The sequence below is a fragment of the Podospora bellae-mahoneyi genome, chromosome 4 (genome assembly GCF_035222275.1).
Source record: "Podospora bellae-mahoneyi strain CBS 112042 chromosome 4, whole genome shotgun sequence".
NCBI lineage: Eukaryota > Fungi > Ascomycota > Sordariomycetes > Sordariales > Podosporaceae > Podospora > Podospora bellae-mahoneyi.
Genome location: NC_085883.1, coordinates 1,484,873 through 1,508,888, shown reverse-complemented (window position 1 = coordinate 1,508,888; position 24,016 = coordinate 1,484,873). Strand labels below are relative to the sequence as shown.

The 24,016-nt window shown below is 52.3% G+C and overlaps 9 protein-coding genes across 9 annotated transcripts; 6 read left to right on the top strand and 3 right to left on the bottom strand.

Moving 5' to 3' along the window:
* Positions 1-1,086: 1,086 nt before the first annotated feature.
* Positions 1,087-5,069, top strand: QC761_0064940 (uncharacterized protein; the record flags this gene model as incomplete). The annotated part of the gene is made up of 2 exons (XM_062872631.1): positions 1,087-1,435; positions 1,555-5,069. The coding sequence occupies 2 exons, from the start codon at positions 1,087-1,089 to the stop codon at positions 1,653-1,655; spliced, it is 450 nt and encodes a 149-aa protein (XP_062732134.1). The 3' UTR covers positions 1,656-5,069.
* On the bottom strand, positions 1,955-4,711 carry QC761_0064950 (uncharacterized protein). The gene is made up of 3 exons (XM_062872632.1): positions 3,208-4,711; positions 2,349-3,149; positions 1,955-2,272 (listed from the first exon to the last, which is right to left on the bottom strand). Exons 1-2 carry the CDS (start codon positions 4,075-4,077, stop codon positions 2,373-2,375), a joined length of 1,647 nt encoding a protein of 548 aa, XP_062732135.1. The 5' UTR covers positions 4,078-4,711; the 3' UTR covers positions 1,955-2,272; positions 2,349-2,372.
* Positions 5,070-5,459: 390 nt separating the features above from the next.
* On the bottom strand, positions 5,460-7,787 carry LYS21 (homocitrate synthase lys21). Its single transcript, XM_062878692.1, has 5 exons — positions 7,394-7,787; positions 7,159-7,328; positions 6,946-7,070; positions 6,711-6,893; positions 5,460-6,569 (listed from the first exon to the last, which is right to left on the bottom strand). Exons 1-5 carry the CDS (start codon positions 7,451-7,453, stop codon positions 5,749-5,751), a joined length of 1,359 nt encoding a protein of 452 aa, XP_062732133.1. The 5' UTR covers positions 7,454-7,787; the 3' UTR covers positions 5,460-5,748.
* A 1,366-nt stretch (positions 7,788-9,153) lies between these two features.
* On the top strand, positions 9,154-10,272 carry QC761_404050 (uncharacterized protein; the record flags this gene model as incomplete). The annotated part of the gene is made up of 1 exon (XM_062878693.1): positions 9,154-10,272. The coding sequence occupies one exon, from the start codon at positions 9,154-9,156 to the stop codon at positions 10,270-10,272; it is 1,119 nt and encodes a 372-aa protein (XP_062732132.1).
* A 1,292-nt stretch (positions 10,273-11,564) lies between these two features.
* Positions 11,565-12,989, top strand: QC761_404060 (uncharacterized protein; the record flags this gene model as incomplete). The annotated part of the gene is given in 2 exon segments (XM_062878694.1): positions 11,565-12,876; positions 12,892-12,989. 2 exon segments carry the CDS (start codon positions 11,565-11,567, stop codon positions 12,987-12,989), a joined length of 1,410 nt encoding a protein of 469 aa, XP_062732131.1.
* A 92-nt stretch (positions 12,990-13,081) lies between these two features.
* Positions 13,082-15,298, bottom strand: TFB2 (RNA polymerase II transcription factor B 52 kDa subunit). Its single transcript, XM_062878695.1, has 2 exons — positions 14,728-15,298; positions 13,082-14,671 (listed from the first exon to the last, which is right to left on the bottom strand). Exons 1-2 carry the CDS (start codon positions 14,858-14,860, stop codon positions 13,263-13,265), a joined length of 1,542 nt encoding a protein of 513 aa, XP_062732130.1. The 5' UTR covers positions 14,861-15,298; the 3' UTR covers positions 13,082-13,262.
* QC761_404080 (uncharacterized protein) lies at positions 15,230-17,959 on the top strand. The gene is made up of 7 exons (XM_062878696.1): positions 15,230-15,562; positions 15,621-15,661; positions 15,726-15,864; positions 15,928-16,108; positions 16,167-16,245; positions 16,304-16,578; positions 16,631-17,959. The coding sequence occupies exons 1-6, from the start codon at positions 15,521-15,523 to the stop codon at positions 16,380-16,382; spliced, it is 561 nt and encodes a 186-aa protein (XP_062732129.1). The 5' UTR covers positions 15,230-15,520; the 3' UTR covers positions 16,383-16,578; positions 16,631-17,959.
* Positions 17,960-19,032: 1,073 nt separating this feature from the next.
* Positions 19,033-20,595, top strand: QC761_404090 (uncharacterized protein). The gene is made up of 3 exons (XM_062878697.1): positions 19,033-19,563; positions 19,623-19,962; positions 20,021-20,595. Exons 1-3 carry the CDS (start codon positions 19,501-19,503, stop codon positions 20,533-20,535), a joined length of 918 nt encoding a protein of 305 aa, XP_062732128.1. The 5' UTR covers positions 19,033-19,500; the 3' UTR covers positions 20,536-20,595.
* Positions 20,596-20,890: 295 nt separating this feature from the next.
* Positions 20,891-23,799, top strand: QC761_404110 (uncharacterized protein; the record flags this gene model as incomplete). Its single annotated transcript, XM_062878698.1, has 2 exons — positions 20,891-23,382; positions 23,450-23,799. Exons 1-2 carry the CDS (start codon positions 22,407-22,409, stop codon positions 23,797-23,799), a joined length of 1,326 nt encoding a protein of 441 aa, XP_062732127.1. The 5' UTR covers positions 20,891-22,406.
* Positions 23,800-24,016: the final 217 nt, after the last annotated feature.

Genomic DNA, 24,016 nt, shown 5'->3' with positions numbered 1-24,016 from the left:
GCACTTCATTGTGGCATGTTCATTCAACTAGAAGCCTATATATAACAAACGGAGGCAGAGTAGCCATCACTGCCCAAAGAAGGGATAGCACCCACAACCAGCGTATAATATAACTTTGACAATTTGATAGAAAGCGAGAATAAGTGGTGCCTTTCAATCCGAAGTCAATATACCTATCATCAAAAAGGTCGTCTCTCTCTGCAGTCCTACCTCGGTATCTTACCCAGCGTCTAATGGTTTCCCAAGAGCAAGGTAAGCGTTCACAACTCATCCTTGCAACTCAATGAGGGATCAACCGCTGTCGTCACAGTCCACATAAATACACGGCCGATGATACATGGTCTTGAGCTGCTAATGGTTGCTAGTGTGATCCTCCGAGTAGAATCCCTTGGCGTACCTGGGCAGCGAGAGTTTCTCCTTCATGTTGTCTCAATATTTTTGGCTGACCGAGAAAACAACCAGCGTCTTGGAAACCACAAGATATGGTAAACGTAAATCCTCAAAGTTTGCCAATCCGAGATATCTCTCACCAGAGTCTCTAAAGAGTTAACTCTCTTGTCTGAATCTAGGGATCTGATCCAATCTTTGCACAGATCGACCTACAGATACCCACCTCTGATGGGCTCATCGGCTTCAATTCCTTGGGCTCGTGTCTGGCCAACTCACAGTCACATCGCTCCAAGAAATGACGGCAGAAACAACTAAAGCAGCTAGAGCGCTTTCACGTTTAACTTGACCTTGTCTACCTATCATCACTTGGCTATGGAGAAAAGACTTTGGCGTGGTATTCCATCACAATTTGGGGTCAGACCCCTCGGACTTCTTTGGTCTGCTGCCTTGTCCTAGTGTTCAACACTTACATCGTCTGAAGTGAGGAGACCAAGCCTAGTGGACTCCACCCTTGTCAAGCTCAACAGAGACAGCAGAGTGCTTGCCATCAACGCCCAGGTGATCCTAGCATGTACATCTACTCCTACAACCAACAACAGCGCGGCACCGTCGCTCGCCTATGTCCATAGTCTGTTAAGATACCTCCTCCCCCGAAGAAGACGTCCTCATCACACTCACACACCACGAACCTTCATCATGCGTTTCTCAGCCCTCATCCTCGCCTCCCTCGCCGGCCTGGCCACCGCAAACTTCGACCTCTACCTGGGCCACCAAATCATCCCCGTCGACGGCGGCGTCCTCCACGACGGCTGGTACATCTTCGACAACGACCCCAGCAAAGCCGACGTCCGTTCCTCCCCCCCCTCTCTTCTTCCTACCAACCACCCCCCACAGGTCCTCGCCTACGGCCCCTACCTCTCCCAAGACGACGTCTCAGGCCGCACGACCGGCGTCCGGTGCGTCCGCAGCGGCTGCTACGGCGGTGCCGCCACAGACATCAACGTCCTCGAGATACACTTCAGCAACAACCCCCTCTACCATTGGAGTGAGCCAACCACCCACCCCCCCCAGCCCTCTTTCTCATTATTACCATCATCATCACACCAATTTGCAAAAAAAAGCAAAAGTACCTTAGCTGACCACACACTTGATCCCCCAAAACAGCCATCTACAAAGACAGAGGCCATCCCTACAAAATGTATGGCCTCGACGGCAGGACCTACGGGGAGTCATCCTCTTCCCGGGCGTCGGTTTCCACCACATGACCAATTTCGCCGAAACCCGCAGCGGCATCCGCAAGTTTCGGTGTCTGACGCAGTGTACTGCTCGGCAGATCAGGGCTGCGAACTGAGATGCCTACCTCTGACCGGGTGGTTACCCCTAGAGCAGGAATAACTGGCTAGGTAGGTAGGCATTCATCCTAGAAATCAAATCAATGGCATCTCGCCAAAAATCATGAGCAAACATACCAATCTTGCAATCGAAAAGCTTTCACCACCCTAGAGTCCCCAACATCAATCATCCTTGTGATATCTCGATTACTACAGCTCAGACTAGCTTCTGCCCCTACATTTCACACCACATCCAGACCATCCCAAATTCCATATGCATATTTCCCACACTATAAATTTCATAAAAAAAAGTCTTCATCACATCGTAACCAAAAACAGCCGCCCACATTATTAGTATGCTGCTGCCGCGCCCAAAAAAATCTCAAACAAAGAAATTCGCAACCAATCACATCATCCAAAAAGATCGCCTCCCAGAAGCTTACTATCTAATCTCGTCTTCAACTCGCTTCGCTTTGCTTGCTTGCTTGATTCGAAATTGCTCACTCAAGTCAAAGTAGCCAACATAGCCTTCATCAACCTGGGAGGGGGGCCTACATCACATCACCCAACATGTCAGCTTCCTCATCCTCAACATGATCAAGCAAATGCAGCTGAAGGAAAACGCACCGAATCCGGCAAACCGAGCACCGGTTACCGGTTCCTCGGCACGCTGATAGACATCCTACCTCGTTTGTCCTTCTCGATTCTCAACCCTCCCCTCGCAGGCTCCTCAATTGTCTCAATTTCCTCTTCGTACAGCACCAGCTCGCCCGTCGACAACCGCTCCGCCCTAACCAGGTCGCCTCGGCTGCCGTGACGCGAGTGTCTGGACTTTGACCGTTCCCGCCGCGCGAGCTGCCGCTCCAGATGCCGAATCTCAGATCGCAGCTCATCATTATCGTCGTAGCGCCAGGTATCCCGAGAAGGCTCGACAAGGGCTACCTCACGCGGGCGAGCGTCCACAATCACTGTGGGTGGGCCCCTGGAGGTAAGAGAGGTGTCATATGACGTGGTTGTACCGTACGAGGTGGTATCGTACGAGGTGGTCGTGTAGGACCGTGCTGGGGACTGCTCGCGGATCATGGTTGTCTTGACCACCTCGACGGGAGGGGCTGGTGCGGGAGCGGGCTGGGCGTTGATGATAATAGGACCATTACCGGCCGGGGCCGGCGGGTGTTGATGGTGGTAGTGCACCGCTGGGGGAGGTGCCGTGGTGTGGTACTCGACAATCTCTGTTCGACGTTCCTCAATGATATCACCAGCGCTGGATCGCGCGGCCATGATCTCGAACTCGCCTGGGAATGTTACTTTTTTGTCCTGGTGGGGGAGTAACGGGGTGGGCGTACTCTTCTTATAATCATCGCTCAGCTTCAGCAAATCGTCAATGTTCTTCTGGCCAAGTGCCTTCTGGACGATGATTGTGTTTCCCTTCGCAAAATTGTCAGCATCGCATCTCTGGAGCTGCATCACAGGGCGCCCAACTCACCTCCTCGACGAATGGGTAACCAAGCTCAATAAGCGCCCGCTTGGAGACCAGGCGCGCTGGAATGCGGGTCTTGCCCTTCTTTGGATACTCGCTTCGGGTAGTGAGGCTGGTGCCGCCGCTGCTGCTTGAGGAGCTGCTCCTGCTGGACGATCGGGATCTTCCACGACGGATGCGCGACTCTCGACTCCGTGACCTCATGCGGGTATGGATCACCTCCCTTTCGCGGACTCGGCCGGGATGGTCATGGTGATGGTCATCGACGTGGATCTCGTCGAAGTATTCACGTTCGGCGTACACTCTGGGAGGGGGCAGGGCTCGGTGGCGGGGCAGCGGCCGGTGGCTCTCGGCGTAGGGCGGGACACTGTGGTCCAGGCGGCGGGCGGGGGGTCCGTATTCCTCACGCTCGTAATATCCACGGGGCCTGCGATCAAAAGTGTCCAGGCTCGATTGCCGTCTCAAAAGTCGTCCAGGACGGGGCGCATTGGAGGGTGACGGGCTGCGGTACCTTCTCTCCTTCTCAATCACGACAGAAGATCTGCGCTCCACCTCACTCTCGGGAGATGGTCGACGTCGAAGGATACTGCGTGGTTGCTCGTCATCATAAATGACCCGGCGGCGCTCCCGGATGATGGTCTCGTCGTCGTCATAGGGGGCCCGGGAACGGCGGTCGACGGATCGGTCGCGGTCGCGGGGGGGAGGCCGGGATGTTACACGGCGTTCTCGCTCGTACACGTAGTCATCGTCGTCATCTTCGAAGCGCTCTCGGATCTCGCTGAACCGATCGCGGTCTCTTTCGTACTCGAAGCGGCCCCTTTCGAAGCGGTCGGGGCGCTCGCGAACAAGGTCAGGGGCAGATGTCCGGTGAGCCATGGTTCTGGTGGAGTACTACACGAGACGGACAAGTGCGGGGGTGTTCGGCAGATCGCAGGCCAAGGGAGACCACAGATTCAGGGTCCAAAGGGATATTTGAATGCAGAGACTGGAAGTTTGCGCGTACGGAGAGAAAGCAAGAACTTCGAGAGATTCCGACAAAAAAAGACGGTGGAGGGGGGTGCTGAGGGTCGGCTGTTCAAGGTTTCGACCGTCTCAGGTCCAAGATGTTGGTCCGATGACGACACAGAATGGAGGGCGCCAAAAAAGCCTGCGCCAGGGGAGGGGGTCCAAGGCAAGAAGTGGACTGTGCGTTTTCCCCTTTCCCGTTTCCCTCGTTCGATTGCCCGCTGTTTCCGGGATGCAGCGGAACGGCAAAGCAGAGATCGAACACAGCGGGAGATGTTTTATTGCAGAAGGAATCGCTGCGCTCTCGCCGTTTGAGTGCTTCGTTTGGGATCCCGATACGTTGGTTTCGAGAGAAAACAATGATAGAGCTAAGCACGGGCTGTTTAGTGTAAGAGCTCAAGGTGGACTCGATGGCTTTGGTCTTGTGAGGCTAGGGTCAGGCTGATGCGTCGCAAAAAGACACAGAAAGCCCATGAGCACAGATGAGGTCTATCCAGCCATTTCTATTTCTACAACTCGATGTTGGGCTTCCGCACGCATACCGCCTAAGCAGGGATGGAAGGCAATTTTTGGTGTGCCTTGTGTCTGTGTGACTGACTGAGCGTAGAGGTGAGGTTTGTCTCGGCTTCATATGCAATGATAGTTTCTGTTAGTTAAGCTATCCGATGTTGGTGAGAACCCTAGCAGATTCCACAACTTGGCATGAGAAGACCCAAACCACATGGTTTAACCCAATGCTTTGGTCTTGGGCTTCACCTCTGAGTTGAACCTCAACAAGCTTTCATCGTGTGTCTTCACGGATTCCTTTCGTACACAGACAGACGCACAGAATTTGCATCGGGACCTGGGAAAACCCCGCGCCCAAACATTTGTTTGACCTGTTCCGATTTGCCTCTAGGTTTCCCCCGGCCAATGCTGTGTCTTGGTGGTAACTTGGGCTTTCTGTCATACTGTGCCTAACCATCCCTTGGACCCCCCCACAGGGCAGGAAGCTGGGCAGCACCGCCTATCTGAGCTTCCAGGAGTGTCCCCCAGACAGCTGATCACATAACTAAACCCGAAAGGCACACTTATCTCCAGGTCCACATGTGTGCCCAAGAGACTGTGAAGATACCCTGCTATTAGCTGTGTGATGACGTCGAAAACCTCTTTGCGATTGGTTGTCATGAGACATCCATGTGCCGAGGATGAAACTGCCCAATTATGTACCTCAGGATAATCCAGTGTCCTCTGGCGGATGTAGATAATATGCATAGTAATGAGGTGTGTTGCCGATGCGATCACATGAACACTATTGCACTGAATAACGTAAAAGGTCTTGTAAAGTGTGGCATAGGGGCTTTCTTGCTCCTTTCCGCCGTATCTCATATACCATTCAGAACTTTTGAGTTCCAAGATTACCGCAAAATACAACCACGAAATTCTGTAAACCAAATGCATCGCCCTTTTTCCCTGGTACACACAACTCCGCAAATGATGGCCAAAAACAAATAAATAATAACGCCCCTCAGACAGCGCTCAATGACACCCAACCACTAAGCTTTACGCACCAGTCGCAAGCTCGGTAGTCTCGTCACCTCTTACTTCAACGTGAATCGCCTTGCCGTTGGACTGAGTCTCAATTGGCCCCTCGTGAAGGTTGAGGTGGAAGCTGCGGATGATGGAGTCGGCATCGTCGATGGCGATTGGCCTGACATCAGCCAACGCCTTGATCTTGGCCGTCACCTCCTTGACCTGATCATCGGTCATCTCCAGACCGAGCTGGCCAACTCTCGTCTTGACGGCGTTCCAGCCAGTAAGACGAGAGGCAAAGTGGACGTAGCGGGTCAGACCGAAATCAGCAGGGTTGAGAATCTCGTAGGTGCTGGGGTTGTTGAGGATGGCCTTGGCGTGGATACCGGCCTTGTGGGTAAAGGCGCAGAAACCGGTGATGGGGTTGTTGAAGGGAGTGTTGATCTCGACGGCCTCGGCGACGAGATCCTCGAGCTCCTTGAGCTTGTGGAGCTTGTACTTGCCCTTGACATACTCAGGGCTGGTGACGACCATGCGAGCCATCAGGCCACCAAGAGGGGTGATACCATTGCGCTCACCAATGCCGAGAACACTGGTATCAATGTGGGTAGCACCGGCCTCGAGAGCACAGTAGGCGTTGGCGATACTGCAGCCGGTATCATCGTGGAAGTGGGTCTCGATGTCGCAGGACACGACGCCTCTGAGGGTGCGGACAAGGTCGTAGACCTGCCTGGGGGAAGCGCAACCGACGGTATCGGCGATACCGACACGGTGGACACCGACCTTGTCGACGGCGCGGTAGAGGGAGAGGAGGTCGACGAGGTCAGAACGGAAAGAGTCCTCGCTGGAGACTGTCGGGGTTGTCAGCTTTTGTTTACTCCACAGGATTTGCCTGAAGGTTCAAGCATCAACACTGTCTTTCCATTATACCGACGATTGGCGTCATGTAAAACAGGGACATGGGCTGAACAAAGGGTAAGGAAGTGACTCACAGCGAACCTCGAGGCCCTTGGACTTGATGTACTCGATCACCTCAATGGCAGTCTTCTCAATGTAGGCCATATCCTTGCCGTGGCTGTGCTCGCGGAGGAAGCTTGAGGTGCCAATGACGACGTCCAGGCCGTCAACACCGGTCTCAACAGCGATCTTAGCATCGCGCATGTCGCAGCGAACGTCTGATTCCCTGTTAGCGATGTACCCAACATGAAACCCATCGGTTATACTCACGGGTAAGAATCTTGGCCTTGAGGCCGAGCTTGCAGATGGCCTCGCAATCCCTGCGAGATTGCTCGGAAGCAGCGGGGGAGGTTAACTCGATGTAGTCAACACCGAAGTCATCGAGAGCCTTGGCACTGAAGTGACAGCCATGTCAACAAGGGATTGTCCTGAATGCGTCCGAGGGAAAGGGGCGAGAAAGGGGGGAGGGAAAGGGCCACAAACATCTTGATCTTGGTCTCGGTGTCGAAGTAGGCATTGGCGAATTGTTCACCTTCGCGGAGAGTCGACTCGATGATCTTGAAGCGGCCGACGTTGGAGAGGAAATCGCCTACTGGCTGGTAGGGGTTGGAGCGGAAGTTGGCACCCTGATGATCACCACCAATGTTAGCTGTCTGTCGCAGGAACAACAACAAAGTATCACCACCACAACGGAACCTTTGCGACAGGAACCACATACCCCATTGGAAGCACCGTTTGTGCCATTGGCGGCGCCGTGGGTGTTGCTGGTCTCGCACATTGTGTCTGTCGTCTGTCTGTTGGGTTTGCTGCAGGCGCAATGGGTCGAAAGGACAGTAAAAGATGTATAGAGATCAAAAGTAAAAATGTCAATCAACAGCTTCCCGATGTCGCTGAAATAGTCGGCGCGATCCGCCCCTCTCAAACCTGAATGAGTCAATCAGAGTTTTTCGTTGGCAGCTGCCATCGACCCCGCAGTGGCACAAAAGAAAACGCTCTAAACAAGAGCCCCTACAGCTCGCCCAGTAGAAAAAGGAGGGCTTGATTGGCCAAACAGTCTGAAAACGGCCAAGAACATAACGTCACAAGGCCCTGTCTGGGGGTCTTTTATCCGCCGCTTTTCTTTTCCATAACACCGGCCGCGATCAAGAGATCTCCGGGACTCATGTTTTCAATCCTCTATTCCCTACGAGAAGAGAATGTCCGTCTATCACCAGCCGGCCGCCCCCTTGAAGCATCACGATGGGGGGCAAACACACATACACACAGTGGCTAATGGGACACGGACATGTACGCATATTGCAAGCACCGTGGTACACGTTAGCCATAACTGGGCGGTCAATATAAAAAAATGTTGCATCGCAATCCCCGCGCTCTCCAAGTGCCTGGACACAGCATCCGGCAACCCCTGTCCATGCTGAATTGACTAACACGTTTGGGAGCATGTGTCATCGAGGAGTTGGGGTGTGTGTTTGCTGTCCCCTCGACCCTTCCACCGAAGTTCGTCGTTATTGTTACCTTGCTGCACCAAGAGGCTAGAAGGCAAGCGGCCCCATCAGATCCCACTTGAAAGAAGAGATGATTCATCATAGCCATGCGGTGTTATGGAATTCGGCATTGCGTCTCGATAGCGTCCGAGCGTCCTCAGGCAGGAACATCCACGACGTCCTACATCGGCGGGGTTTACAACTCCAGCAGACATCCACTTTGGTATTGCCCCGCCCTTGGTTCAGGCCGGGATGCCGACGGCAAGGACCTGGCTCGAGCTTTCTTTCACATGGATGGCCCGTGCACCTTCGCCTGTTGAAAATCCGGGGCAGAGGGAGGGGTCTCAGTCAGGCGGGGTCGGCAAACACCTGTTCACCACTACCTCCTACCTGTACGACTGTCACCATCCAGCCCAACGCAAGGCACACGCTTCGGCCGCCTTGACCGTGGAAACCCGATACCCGGCCGGAACCCGCCTTGACGTTACACCGGCGGTCCCGTTGATACCGTCCGCGCGACTTCTGTTCGCGGGCTCCTGTTTCGTGTCCATATAAGCCCAGAAGCCCAGAGCCATGTCGTCAGATCATCCGTAGTGGCTGGACCCGGCGCTAGGCAGGTTGGCAACCGTCAGTAAGGGCGGCGTGGCCTGATTTCATCTGCATCCTGCAACCTTTCGATTCCTCTGTGAGTGTTGCATGCGTTGGGAACCTGATCTGCCTGAACGTACGCTCTTGTCTCTCTGATCAGCTATAAATACGGAAGGCTCTTGGGGGAAGGCGTGGCAAGTGTCAGCGTCCGTACTTGATCTCTCGATACCTAATCGCACACACTCACACACGTGCAACTCACCTATCTCACTTCCTCATATATAATCCCCTATCCTTATCCGTACTTGTGACGATCCCGTCCTTACCCGTCTCATCTATCTTATCCATCTACCCATTTTCTCAACATCCCTACATACATCATCTTCCCCTATACCACCACGTCAAAATGTGTATAGTGCTGCTTACAACATCCCACCCCAAATACGCCCTGGTCGTCATCGACAACCGCGACGAGTACATCCTGCGCCCAACGAGCAGACCCCACTGGTGGAAAGCTACCCCAGAAATCCCCGCCGTTAACGGCTCGGCCAACGGGGTAGCAAAGGCCGCTCTACCGGCCGAGGTCGAAGTCCTCTCCAGTCGAGATCTCCAGCGAGCCGAGCGAGGGACGTGGCTCGGCATCACCAAGGGTGGAAACATTGCCGTCCTTACAAACTACCGGGAAACGGACACCCACGATGTTGCCCATCCGGTACATGGCAAGCGCAGCCGTGGAGGCATGGTGACGGCATGGCTTGGCGCTGACCCGGCCGAATCGACAGAGCGGTTTGTGACCCGCATGCTAGAAGACGGTGGTGTAAAGGGGGTGGGTGGCTTCTCCTTGATCTGCGGAAAACTCAGAAAGGCGAAGGGGGATAGCAACAACATTGAGCCCCTGGCCATAATCTCGAACCGTTGCGACCATGTTGGGCAGGTTCCATGGATATGTGGAAAGCGCAGCTCCATCTACGGCCTGAGCAACGCCACATATTTGCATCCGGAACAGGAAGATAAGGAGGAGGAGCTATGGCCCAAGATTCGGGAAGGCCGCGAAGCAATGCTCCGTGCTGTCACCGAAAAGATGGACGAAAAGGAACTCCAGGAGGCACTGTTCGAAATTTTGGACACGGATAGGTTTCCATCCGACCACACCATGGACCTTGAGGAAGGCATCCCGTTGCTCAAGGACTCGATTTTTATCCCTGCCTTTGGCGGCAAGTCGCACCAAGAAGAAATGGCAGAGGCCAGACTGCGAGGACAAGTGAAGCACAAGGATCGTGATTCGCCGGCAGCCGAAGTCTTGACCATCGTGGCTCGCCCAGACGACCAGCCCAATGGCTTCCAAACTGGCCTCTACGGCACGCAACGACAGACTATCATTCTCGTGGATTGGGATGGCAATGTGACTTATACTGAGAGGGCTCTCTGGGACCCTCATGGGAACCCCATCCCAAGAGGCTCTGGGGATGAAACATTTAGATTCAAGATTGAGGGCTGGGAGAAAGAAGAGGAGCTCTGCAACTAGCATTGTGCAGGATCTCAGACTGGTTCCAATAGCTCAGTCGTTTCAATGACGAGCTTTTGGTCGGTGAACTGAGCAGGAATAGAGAGGAGGATACCTTTGGATAGTTGTTTTATATTTTTCCCCCCATGATAGAAAATTGTTACTTTGCATCTGCTTTCGTCTGAGCCAGGTCATCTTATGTCTCTATCTTGACTTATTGTCTTATAGTGGTCTCGAGTCGATAGGGCGGCCAGCGCCACACTCTGCCCAAGTGAAGGGGCAGAAGTTGCAAACCGAGGACCTCTTGCCTGTTGTTGACATTGGTCCCTATCCATATTCCCTGACGTTATTTGACACCCTGTAGCAACTGCCTTTGCAACTTCCTGCTTTTTTATCTTAATCTAAGGAGTCAGAATTTTGCTCTGTTGTCTTTGGAAGGTGCGTAGCATGGATGTGGCCGTCAATGAACTTGCGTGTTTGTCTGCAGCTGGTCCCGCTTGTAACCATCTCCCCCATACATCTCTCTCACTGCTTTTCCTCTCGACAATGAACATTGAGTCCATTATGCCCCGCTGACCCGCCATGAACAGAAGTAACTTGCACTGCTGTGCAGATTCGGACGTAAGCTCCGGCAATTCGGACGACGAGCTCTGCTCCCAACACCCCCTCCACAGCGTTGCAAACGAGACTTCAAAGAAAATCAACGGCATCAACAGAAAGCTCCAACAGCTTGAGTTGCTTTCAACCACCACCAAAGACATTGACGCCACCCTCAAAGGTTTTACTGCTGCACTCGTCATTTTGTTTGTCTTATTTAGTCGTATTCTGTTCGCCACAGTTCGCATCACACTTCTATCGTCTCACTCGACCTATACTGTTATAAAGTGCTCGCTTCAAACCGATCTGGTGACTCTTGGGCACGTCGTCAACCTCTGGTTGGTATTCCTGTTTCAGGTTGCGACCCTCGCCGGTGCAGCAGTATTCGCCATTGTTTCTGTGGTCGTAGCAGCCTTCAGGATTTTCCTCCAGTCATGGAACCGCCCGCTCGACGACATGGCTGGACACACACCTCCAGCTGGGTGCAAAGACGTGCTTCAACTAAATCCACTCGTTCCGAAACGAAGGCAAGAAAATCTACCTCTGCCACCAGAATCCCAATCAGTGGGCCTATCGGCACAGTAACTCGAAACGAAACGCCTCTCGAGGACACCAACTTGATGCCTCCCTCAGACATGTCCAAGCCAGCAAGCACTTACCCACATCCGACCTCTTTTGTTGCAACGGTAGATTACCACAGCATTGACAACAGCCGGATGGCAGAGAACCAGAGGCCTGCTGACCACACTTCATTACCTCCCCCTCGACAGGGATTGCTCACCAAATCCAGAACTTTCAGTGTCCTCTCTAGCATTACCAACTCATTGTCACGGGCCTCCCTTATTCACCATGGCAGTACTAGTCGAAATGATAGTTCAAGCTCTTCCCAACCAAGGGTCACCCCGCCAGTTATTGCGATACCTCGAAAACAACCTCCTGTGGCCACCAGACGTTCCATGGAGCCCCTCCTGAATGACAGCCAAAAACCCCCCTGTCAGGAGGCATCTCCCCCTCTACCAGACAACCCACGATTCGTCACCACGGCAATGCCGTCCCAATACTGGTCGGGTCGTTTTGCGGCCCTTGACGACAAGTTCCACAATGAAGTGCTGCTTGGCAGGAACCTCAACATGGTTGTTGAAGCCCAGACGAACCGCTCAGGCAATGCAGGAACCAGCAGCAGCAACTCCGCAGCCCGTGCTCAGAACAACCCTTCGGCATCGGCATATTCGCTTATTCGCCCAGTACCACAGTTGGCAGGGTTAGCGAGGTATAATCAGGGACTGCCGTCTCGGCAGACTACTTCTCATGAGCATTCTTTCCAGGGGCCTGTGAGCCGGATCCCACAGTCTGCTACGAGCGGAGCCATTCTCCAGACGATGCCCTACTCGACCCGTACCCGTGAGCAGCAGCAGCCGCCTGGGTCTGCGGCTAGTACTAGAACGGCGGCGTATTATCACAAGCCGCTTTTTTCTCGACCGCCCTCGTATGAGCAGTCGGTTGAGCTACCTGGAACAGCCACTGCGCCTGTGTCGCCTATTTTTGAGGGATCGAGTGATTCGCTTGACTCGGTGGTGCCGGCTTTACCGTCTACGTTGGGGTTTCCTGGTCCCAAGAGGTCACATCTAAGTGGTGTACATGTTCAGGGTTATGCCTCGAGCTTGAGCAGTGAGGATGGGAGTGTGGTGACTGTGGAGGGGGATTATTATACGCAGGGTAGGGGAGTGGTTGTTAATAATGCGGCGATGTTGACGGATGATGATGCGAGGTGTAGGAGGGTGTTGGTTCATTTGGAGGCTATGTGCGTTACTGAGACGGCGAGGGAGTCGCTTCGGGCGTGGAGGATTGCGTATGCGAGGAAGACGGGGAGGGCGGTGTTGCTTCCTTGTGGGGAGACGATGGAGGGGGCGTGTGGGAGGGGGAGGGCGGAGAAGGAGAGGGAGAGGCAGCATTTGGTTTATGGGTTGGGGAAGGGGAGGGAGATTGTGAAGAGGTTGAGGAGGAGTTTGGGTGGTGTTACGGGGAGTGGTGGTGGTGGTGGTGGTGGTGGTGGTGGTGGGTATTGTCATGCTCATCATGTGAATGCGTATGATGAGGAGGTACCTAGGAGGAGGGGTGGGATGATGATGGGGATGATGTAAGGGGATGTGTGTGTATGATCAGTGGTCTGTACAATAGGGGGCCAGAAAGAGCATGTGGATTTGTATGAGTATAAGTTAGATACCCGTCTTAATGGAGGTAGCATTTTTGCTAGGTTAATGCGAGGAAGTTAGTTTGGGCCAATGTTTTATCTCAGCTTGATTCTGGTTTCCCGGTGAGAAAAAACCGTTGTGCTAGAACTTTTCGCTCAACAATGATCATTAGCCGTGTTACTCTGAATCCCAGAAAAGCACGTTCCCTTGTAGGGTCGTTTCCTAATTCCCCTTCTTCCTTGCCTTCAAGAATTCCCTAATCTGCTCCACCTTGCTGACGAAAAACGTGCCCTTCCGATCATCCTTCCAAACCAAGACCCCTATCTCGGTCGCGTACTCCGCCAGCTGCCTGTACTCCTCCACACTCTCGAAGTCTTTGAACTGGAACCCTGGCGTCTTTTGCATCCTCTGACTCTCCAGCTGCCACAGTCGGATCTGATCCATCACCGTCGGCGGGATTACCGTCGTGCCCTTCGCCGCGGCGGCGCGCCTCATTTGTGGGTGTGCATGCGCGACAAGGTAGTCAATGATTTGGTTCGCCGTGATCCCTTCCTTGATGGCTTCCTGGACTGATTCTCTCGTCAATCTGGCGGTGACCATGTTTGGAAACCGCATGTGTAGCCGGCAGAACAGCTTGAGGATGGCGATTTGCAAAGGGGAGGAGGTGTAAGCATAGATACGATAGTTTGTTTCAACTACAATCCCGCCGTTTTCATCCGCCGGTGCTGTTGGGGTGGAGTCTGCTCCCAGACTGCCCGCGTCACCGGGGGTTTTCTTCGTGGCGGCATCAATGCTGGCTGATACTGACCTCATGGTTGATAAGGAGGTAAGAGTGGTGGCTAATCGGGTCGGGTAGTATTGCTGTGGTCTATCACGGTCGATGTATATCAGGCCAAAGTCAGCCAGCGCGGGGAGCATGTTCTTTCGGGTTTCGGTCAAAGCAGAAGTGTCGTATGCGCGGCCGAGCTCGAGGGAGGCGAGCATGAAGAGAAAGGAGAGCATTTCGACATTGTCGATAGCTGTTCCTGTTATGTCGGTGCCTTGCTCTTTGGCGAGGGCTTTGTTGCGGTCGGCGGCTTCGAGCCAGAGGAGGAGGAGGGTCCAGACTTGGGCGTTGGCTTCTTGGAGGAGGAAGTTGAAGCCATGCTCGCTGATTTGGACGAGACCGCCGGCGCCTTCGCGGACGAGACCGCCCATTTTGAGGAGTTCGCGGACTGCTCGTTTTGGGCCGCCGCCTCCGGAGCCGTGTCGGCCGCCGGATTCGTTGGCTTTCATGGGGACGCTGTTGACGACGTAGTAAAGAATGTCTTGCCATATTCTCCCGGCCCAGTGGTCGAGATATTGGACGTGTATCATTGGGTCGGTAGGTAATGTGCTTGGTACGCCGAAGCTGTTGTGTGATCCGCCACCCTCGAGGGCGAGTCGTAGAGATTTTTTGAAGTTGGCTGTGAGTTGAATATCTTGTGCTTTCTTGGCCCTGGTCGACTGTGATAACTGGGCGATGTGTAGTGAGCGCAGCCTCGCGATCGCTCTATTGCTCGTGCCTTTGCCTTCTGGTCGCGTCCAGAGCTCGATATCATTTGTCGTAAGGGGGGTCGGACTGTACAGCAGGGCCTGAACATATACCTTTGCTGTAGGCGCGTGTCCGTTAGTCACGGTGGTCCGGAGAGAAGGGGGAGGCGTGTACCTAAAGGTGGAAGCATGCGCCGAAAGATAGCAAAGGCGGTGGATGGCTGCTGGTACAGCTTTCGAAACGTTGCGCCTGGCAGCTTCTCCAAGTAATCGTCGAGCAAGAAGGACGAGGGGCCAAAAGACGACATGATGGCGGCTGGCTGCCCGGCGCACGCGTTGGCTTTCGCTGTCGATTCCCTCGATTATTTCGGGCGGCTTAGGTTTCACTTAGCGCATTCTTTGGCGGTTATGTAATTTGGATTCGCCGGGGGTATCGTCAAATACCGAAGGCACGGAATCGCGAAGGAAGTTGGAGTTTGGCTGAGATGTCGTGGATTGATTGTCGCAGGCACTGTTCAGCGGCAGGCATCCCCAAAATCTAGAAAGCTGCCGCCAAAAGAATAGCAGGGATGGCTGAACAGGGATCCGCATTTCGGCTAGTTCCGTTGCTCTCCCGTGCTGTCGGGTGTGAAGGTGCGCGCCAGTTGGTGCATGTGCTAGGTTTACACTAAACACCTACCCTTGGTTCAATGGGAGCATCTTCATCGAGATCCCCTACTTAATGATCATTTGCTAAAGTCAACCAGCATGGTTCTCAATGAAGACTCTGACATCTCGACCAAACGGGCACCTTGATAGCCATGGTCGGATTCCCCACATCCCGGCGCCGGTTATCGGGCGGAACTCGCACGACGTCACAAAGTGGGGGTTCGGGTTGTCTCAACCAGCTGAACGCGATATGTTTTTAAGCAGTTTGAACCCTCCTTTAAACCCTCGGGTAAACTGTGTGTATCGGAGCGCTACCAAAAATGACCGGAGTGAAGCTGCAGCCAACAAGATTTGTGAGATCGGTATGACAAGTCCCTTGTGCCCATTCCAGGAATACCTCAGGTTACTAACGTGACAAAGGTTCTCAAATCCTTCATGGCCGAGTCTGGTCTGGAGCCGAGGTACGTCTTCGGGGTTGCGATTTGGAATTCAGGGATATATACCTAACCCTGTATTTGACTTCAGACTGTTCGGACCCCATGTGAGTCGCAGTCCCCTGATCGTCCGAAGCCTGAAATTGCTGACCAGGGAGGTGAAGCTACGTGTTGTGAATGCATCGAAAGGCAGAGTTGATCTTGAGCTGGACATAACGAAAGACCACACAGTATGTATCCCCTGCGGCTTTCTTTGTCGTCTTGCAAGGTAGCTACTTACAAACCCTCACAAGAACCGCCTCAAGATCATCCATGGAGGCACAATTGCCAGTCTGGTCGACCTGGGTGGCTCCCTAGCCGTCGCCTCGCAAGGTCTGTATGCTACTGGCGTTTCCACAGACCTAAACGTCACCTACCTCAAATCGGGGGGCAAAGTGGGAGATAAGCTTCAAGCGGTTGCGGAGTGCGAAAAGAGTACGTACATGCTGTTCAGGATCTCTGCCCTATGCTCTGACTGACACTTTTTGTACAGTTGGCCCAACCCTGGCCTTCACCAAGGTTACCTTTACGAACCCCCTGGGAGAACTGGTAGCCAGGGGCAGCCATACCAAGTAAGTTTTGCTCTTGCTTTACCCAGAACCACGTGCCTAATCAGTAATCGAATTGCAGATATGTCAAGGCAGCATGGAAAGGAAGCCACCCATATACTCCTCCCGAGGGGGCCGAGATTGCGGATGAAGTTGACTGATCCGTGCGTTCCCGAATGTATATAACTCGAATGAACATGAAACTGGGCGGAGTAGAACGGTCGTTGCATGTGTTAACGTGATACCCCTGAATTGAGATTGTATCATCGTTTGTTTGCCACGAGGCGGAGTCAGAGTGCTATCTATCAGGTACCGGCCGTGATTTTTTTCATGCCCCGTATTGGGCCTCCCTGACAGGTTCAGTTATACCGCTTTCATCTCTTTTGAGCCACTGCTGATTGCGAAACAGCGCAAACCGATGGTGGCACTTTGGCACCTCGTGACCATCGCGGTCTGTGTCTCGTGGCAGGCAACGAAACGGGAGCTTGGTGTTTGCTCGTCGTCATCTACCATGCTCGCCATCCTCCAGTGTAAAGAGTCTTCCTCTTTCCTTCATTTTTCTCATTTCCTTGAACCTTGCCGTACCCAAACTGCAACCGAAATCTCCGCAAACATCTCTCAGTTACATCCCCAGGCGCAGTTAACATGAAGTTTTGCTTCTCTGCCTTCGCCCTCGTGGCTTCTGCCTTCGCCCTCACACCTCCTGTCAAACCCTACTTCCGGCAGCCTTCCTCTGCTATAGTCTTGCCGGCCCTCAACTTGACTGGCAACATCTCCCCATTCACGGGCAATAACGCTAGCTTCACCGCCCCTTGGTATACTCTCAACCAAGCTGGCCATTCTGTCCGGATAACCGGCGGCAGCCTTATCTCTTTGGCGGAAGCGAACATCACCATGCCCTTCCTCTCAGCTACCAACTATACGCAGTGGATCGAGTTCACAGTCACCAGCGACGGCATCGTCGAATGTCCTCACTCCACCTTCCGCGTTGGTGTTGCTATCACCCAAAATCTCACCTCGAACACTGCCCCCCAATACTACACCTTCTACACCACGTAGATTGGAGGTCAATTGTACACCCGGAGTTCGAGGTTCTCTCCGGTGACGAAATTGGTGTCCAGATCATTGCCAAGTCGAGCAAGTCGGGTAGGGTCGAATTCTACAACGGGAGGACCAAGGCCTTCTGGAATCAAGACGTCAACGATATCTTATACCTGCGCTGTGCTTGAAGGGTGCGAACTGGGCGGCTGCCCGCTCTCTGCTTCTATGGTATCCCCCATAAATCTATGTTCAGTGGAATGGGATGAAGTGGGGAACGGCTGAAAATAGCATCTATGAAGCTGACAAAGGGCCAGGAAAACAGCATACCATGCACATGGTGAATAGTACGGCCAATTGGGACATATTGGTGTGGAGTGCCTGGAACAACATGACAAACGGGTTGGATTGTAAGATCATGGACCGAGAGTGGAGACATAAATTCGACAAGCCTCCTCAATAACACGCCTCTAGCTGTCTTCGGCATATAGTCAACAATTGATCAAGGGGTGTTTCTGCATTGCTAACCCCATATTTGTATGGAAAAATTGTCTTCTCGCTGTTCACCGATTGTTGCGCGCATCTCTCGCACTGCCTTTGACCTGTAAATGGGACAAATCAATTGAAGCCCGTTTGTGAAGCTGTGATGGATTTAGTGGGTGGTAGTGGTGGAAGTGATGGTGCATAGCAGTTCAGGGGCACCAGTTCTTACGGCAAGTATTTCAATGTAATAGCGGGTGCCCTGGCATTGGACTTTTGCGTAGGGAAATCTGTGATTGAAAGTGGTTATGGCGAGTAGGTTGGAATATTGCTGCATGGCTGGTAGCTTAGCACGAAGTAGGGGTTGGTTTTGCCCAGGAGAAAAGAACCTTCAATGCAGGCTTGTGCAAATGCCTGGTATGTTAAGGGCTGTTTTATGTAGGAAGCTGGTCTGTTGTGTCTAGCTACCCTCTATCGACCAATATGGGTCGTGAAGTACTCGATAATGGCAGGTTTGGGGAGCGATAGACCGCAGCAGTATTGTGTCAGATGTTGTAGTTGCGAGTTGATTCAATTAATTGATAGTGAGACAAGACATGATGGTACCCTTGCCACAAAATAATTGGGACACCAAAGTAGGTTAACATGCCCTGAAAGATAGTACATAGGCTTTTAAAGATAATTTATGGGCCTTTAAAGTCAATAGGCCTTCTCAAGTATTTTGAAGGCCTATTAACTATCTTTGAAGGCCGAATAATTATCCTTTAAAGTATAGTTTATAATATGATATAGGTAAGCTTACTTTTATATATTAACTATTTTATAATGAGGGAGGATGGTCCTTCGGCTTTTGTCCTGTTACTTTGCAATGAAGTTGTGAGATTTTTGAAAGTGATGTTGACTCTGTGGCTACTATCCCTTTATGGATGGCAGCTACTCCCTTATACCGCCGGTCTTAATGATTGGGTTTGAATTTAAAGAAGATTCCACAACAAAATCTAGACTCAAACCTAGTGAAGCTAGAATAGGGGCCGTATAAAGCTAGGATAACGAGCATGTAAAGCTAGGATAACGAGCATGTAAAGCTAGGATAGCAGGTATGGAAAGCTAGGATAGATGTCGAAAATAAATATGCCTCTTACACCAGACCCACCTTTAAAACAGTAGAAATCCAACTCAAAGCTTTATGTCTAGGACGCACTCCTAACATGGGTTTGCGTACAGTTGCTTGAGAAGCTATCTTACCTATTCACCCTTGTACTTAGGAAGCGCCTCGTCTACTGTCTGCCTATTGGAGACTGATACAGACCCTGCAACACACCATAGACACCCTTAACCGCAGATTGGCGACAGTAACACTTTTCCCTGGTCTCCAAACGACTTGATCAATGATGTCAGTAATGTCAAGGAGTGATATGAGCGCAATGCGTTGAACTTGTGTCACTCAGTTGGATTACCAATCGGCGGATTTTGCGGATTTTGTGTTGCACCGTGTCCGAGTCTGTAAAGTTGGCTTAAAGAGGCACATCGCAGTCTCTTACTATGGCATTAGTTGTAAAGTTGAATTCTTTCTTGTTGACCGTGTTGTATAATTAGTATTTTGTAGCCTGAGAAGTGATTACATCATCGCACCCACTTAACCCCCCTCAATCCCTTGCTTTTTGACACATTCCCCTCGGTTCATCCCAACCTGCTCACAATCATCATTATCTCATCCAATCCACACTGGCAATCTGAACTACCTAGTAAAAATTTCTGAAAATGACTGCCTCCATTGCAGAAGCTACCAAAACCATCGTCGCTACAGGCACATCGTCGGGGTTGGTATGTTACTCCCCGCTGATCCCCTCATTGGAGCTCATTTCACTAACACTACTCTCCAGGGCTTTGAACTCATCAAACAACTCCTCAGCTCTCCCACTTCCCTCAGCCCCTCCACCACTCACCTCAACCTTGTCCTCGGAGCCCGCGACATCAACCGTACCGGTCAAGCCTACAATGCGCTCACGTACCCCAAGACTGATCACATCCTATCTATCCTTCCCCTCGAGCTCTCCAATCTAAAGTCAACCGCCTCCTTCGCCAATGCAACACTTGAGCGTCTCGGCCCAGACGGAAAGATCGATTACCTGCTCCTCAACGCTGCGGTCTCTGACGGGACAGACAAGCCTGCGAAGGAGTCCAAGTCTGAGTTTTGTGAGGCGTTTGTGGTTAATCATCTTTGTAAGTGGTGTTGACATCATCATTTTGATTTCGAACCATCAGGACTGACAGGAAACAGCCCAGCATTACCTCGTTCACTTGCTCGAGAAGAAACTGATTGATTCCTCTACGAGAATCATTTTTGTTTCCTCGGGCGCCATCCGTCGGGTTATTGACCCCTCGACGTTGGAGAAGGACTTGAAAGTTGGGTCTGGGGTGGAAGCCAACGACACGTACTCTCAGACAAAGTTCTTGAACTTGTTGAGTGCGCAGTGGTGGCGGAGGAGGCTGGAGGAGAAGTGTAGGGTTGTTGCAGTTTCTCCGGGGCTGATTCCTAACACTGGAATTGGGAGGGGCTCGGGAATGCAGTTGAGTATGGATATGCCTGATGCGAAGAGCGTGGAGCATGGGGCAAAGAGCATTCTGGCTGCGTTCACGAGGAATGATTTTCCGAAGGATAGGGAGCAGATGTTTTTGACGAGCTGGGGGGAGTGGTGGGAGAAGGGGGTGTATGAAAAGGTGTTGGATAAGGGGTTGCAGGATAAGTGGTGCTGGTCAAAGGAGGAGATTGAGAAGAGGGAGGGGTTAAACTAGGTTCACTCCAGTCCACTTCTCGCTCCTCTTCGTTCACAGTTTCACTATAGACAATGCAACATTGATAGATGGACATATCCGGTATCTGGCGAAAGATGTAGGTATCTATGTGTGACGAACCCCTATCCAGAACCTCTGCAAGGGATACTAGTTGAAGGCGCTTCTGAACAATACTGGTTCGGTACAGCTAAACAGTGTACAACAATGGCTTGTCTCAATCACAATTGTCAAGATACTAACGAATGTGACTTGTAATGCATACTGCGGAACTATCTGATGACCATTTAGTTCCTCCGTATATATAGACCACCATTTTCCTGGATTATTATCTTCCATTAATGATCCCTAGAGCCGGATCATTTCCTGGATCATACTCTGAACCCAATCATCCTGTCCTGGTAGGTCTGTTTCCTGTTCCTCTGATTGGTTGTCCCCTTCTCCTTTTTGATTGGCCGATGCTGCCGGGAGTCCGCATTCAAGAACGCAACAAACCTGCCGCAAGTCATTAGTTGTGCCCTCACCTCTCAGAACACCAAACATCCCAACCCCGCTTCAGCTCCCAACAATGAACGAAGAGCTCGCCATCTTCATCGCCTCCCCTGACCCCGCCAACACCCAATTCTTCCCCTCGAGGAAGAGACTCACTCGTCGCTCTCGCATCAGGCCTGCCTCGATCTTCCACCCGGAAGACCCCTCCCTCACACCGGAAGAACACTTCCCCTTGCAAACCGTCCGCGCCCCCGACCGCCCAGACCACCCCCGCTTCGTCAACAGGTTTAACAGCAGGGAAGTTTTACTTGTTATCGACGCGTCATGTATCAATAACGGCCGCCACGCGGATAAATCCTCCCCTCCCGTTGGCAGCTCCTCTCCAAGTTCAAGAACTCACCTGGAACCCCAAATGCGGCTGTGACGCTCCCTTTGTCAGAGGAGTACAATGGGCCCATTACCGGGACAATTGCTTTCCGTCTTGAGGAGGAACCCCAGGGTGATGTAATAGATTACACTTCCAATCGGGCTAAACTCCGCGCTGTGATTGCGGCGTTGCAGTTTAGGAGTTGGCATGGGGAGGGTTTGAAGAGGGTGGTGGTGTTGACGGATTGGGAGTATATCGTCAAGGGGGCTACGGAGTGGTTGCCTAGGTGGGTGGGCAGGCGGTGGAGGAAGTCGAAGGTTGGGAGGTCGGGCAGGAAGTATGCCAATCGGGACTTGTGGGAGGAGTTGCAGCATAGGATTGAGGAGCTGGGGTGAAGGGTGCGAGGTTTCGTTTTGGCTGGTGAGGGATGGGGAGTTGATAAGGCAGACGAAGGCGGCGGCGAGGCTGGCGGCGTGGGAGTGGAAGAAGGAGGGGTTGCCGGTGGAGAGGTATACGAGGTTGTTTGGGATTATGATATGAGAGACGATGGGGGATGTGGGCGAGAGGTGTGATGTGGATGTTGGGATCTGATGAAGAAGATCTGGGAGGCTGTGTGTTGGGACGCGATTCAATGAGTGAGCAGGTGAGGTCACGTCTATTCAAGCTAATGAGACCTGGGTCAATTGTCTTTTTCTTCATTTTTCTTTCCTTCGACTGAATGTTTACCAACATCCCCAGGTACTTCGCACAACCTCAAATTAATGTTCATTAATTGCTACCTACCGGCAGTCTGGTCGCTGCGGGCCGAGAGCGGATTCATGCAGTGCCGAAGGAACTGTGGAATCGCGGGGAACGGGCCAATGTGGGGTACTCGGCTTCCATCGGGCCAGTCCCGCACTGGAGTTACTCAAGCACCACCCTTCTTCAAGCGGCAAAAGCCATAAATGTTTAGAACAGCTCTCTCAACTCATTCAAAAGTTACCTGTACGACCAAGCACTACGAGTTACGGACAAGATGGCTAACGAATCCTGGATCCCCAACTACAGCCCCTCAAATGACTTTTCTCTCGCCAATATCCCCTTCGGCATCATCAGCACTCCGGAGGACCAAACACTCCGCCCAGCCATCGCCATTGGAGGCTTTGCACTGGACTTGAAAACATGGCTGGCCATAGTGAACAAGGAGAAACTTGCCGACGTCTTCTCAGGTGTTGATATTGATCAGCTTGACCATGCTCTAAGCCAACCCACCCTCAACAGTTTCGCTGCTCTTGGACGGCCGGTGCACAGAATTGTACGAAAAGGACTCCAGGATCTATTACACAAAGACACGCCATATGCAGAGCTCCTCAGGGATGACGAGAATGCCAGGACCAAAACCTTGAGCAGGCTGAGCGATGTTACGATGCACCTTCCAATGGAGATTGGAGACTACACCGACTTCTACGCAGGCTATCACCATGCCTATGCGGTTGGTGTCATGTTCCGCGGGCCAGAAAACGCCCTCCAGCCAAATTATACGCACTTACCGGTAGGATACCACGGTAGGGCATCGAGTATCGTGGTGGATGGGACGCCAATTCGGAGGCCAGTAGGTCAGATACTGCTGGACCCGAAAGCTGAGCCAAAGAAACCTGTGACTGGGCCTACGAGGAAACTGGATATCGAGCTTGAGCTTGGGTGCTTCATCTCAAAGCCTAACAAAATGGGCGAGTCTGTAGATGTGAAACAGGCTGAGGAGCACATCTTTGGCTATGTGCTCCTGAACGACTGGAGCGCGAGGGATATTCAGGCCTGGGAGTATGTGCCGCTGGGGCCGTTCAATGGCAAGAACTTCGGGACAACAATTAGTGCCTGGGTGGTGCTGGCAGATGCGCTAGAGCCGTTCAAGGTGAAGACCGAGATTGATAACAAGACCGAACTGCAAGAGTATTTGAAGGGCGAGGAGGATAAAACAGTGTTTGACATTAAGTTGGAAGTCGATTTGACAAGTGAGTGCTGTTGACCTGGTTATTGTCAACTGGAAGAAGGGATGAGACTGACACATATACTTTATAGCTGCTGATGGGAGCACAAATACCATTGGAAGGACAAGCTCGAAGTATTTGATGTGGTCATTTCCTCAGATGATTGCGCATCATACTCTGGGTGGCTGTTCGATGCGTCCTGGTGACTTGCTTGGATCTGGGACAATTAGTGGCCCAGGTGGTGTCGAGGAGAGGGGGAGCTTGCTGGAGATGACTGAGAACGGGAAGAAAGAAGTATTGCTGGCCGGGATGAATGCCAGAACGTTTTTGAAGGATGGTGACAGCATTACACTGAGAGGATTTTGTGCTGATGACGGCAAGGGAGTACGTGTTGGGTTTGGGCGCTGTTCAGGAACAGTCCATGGTGGCCCACAGAGATGATTATTGTAAAATAGCCCGGAGGCCTTTTTGGTGTTGAAGAATAGACGTAGGATCATTCTTTGTTGTAGGCATCCACGCATCAAAAGTTGGTCGTTGCTTCGATATCCGGGAGCCGTGCCAAGGCGTCATAGCTTCCCCGAAGAACGCGGGGATCTCCGCTTTGCCAGCCAAACTAGCACCAATATGGAATGGCGTACGATTGTGCCAGGGCATCGAA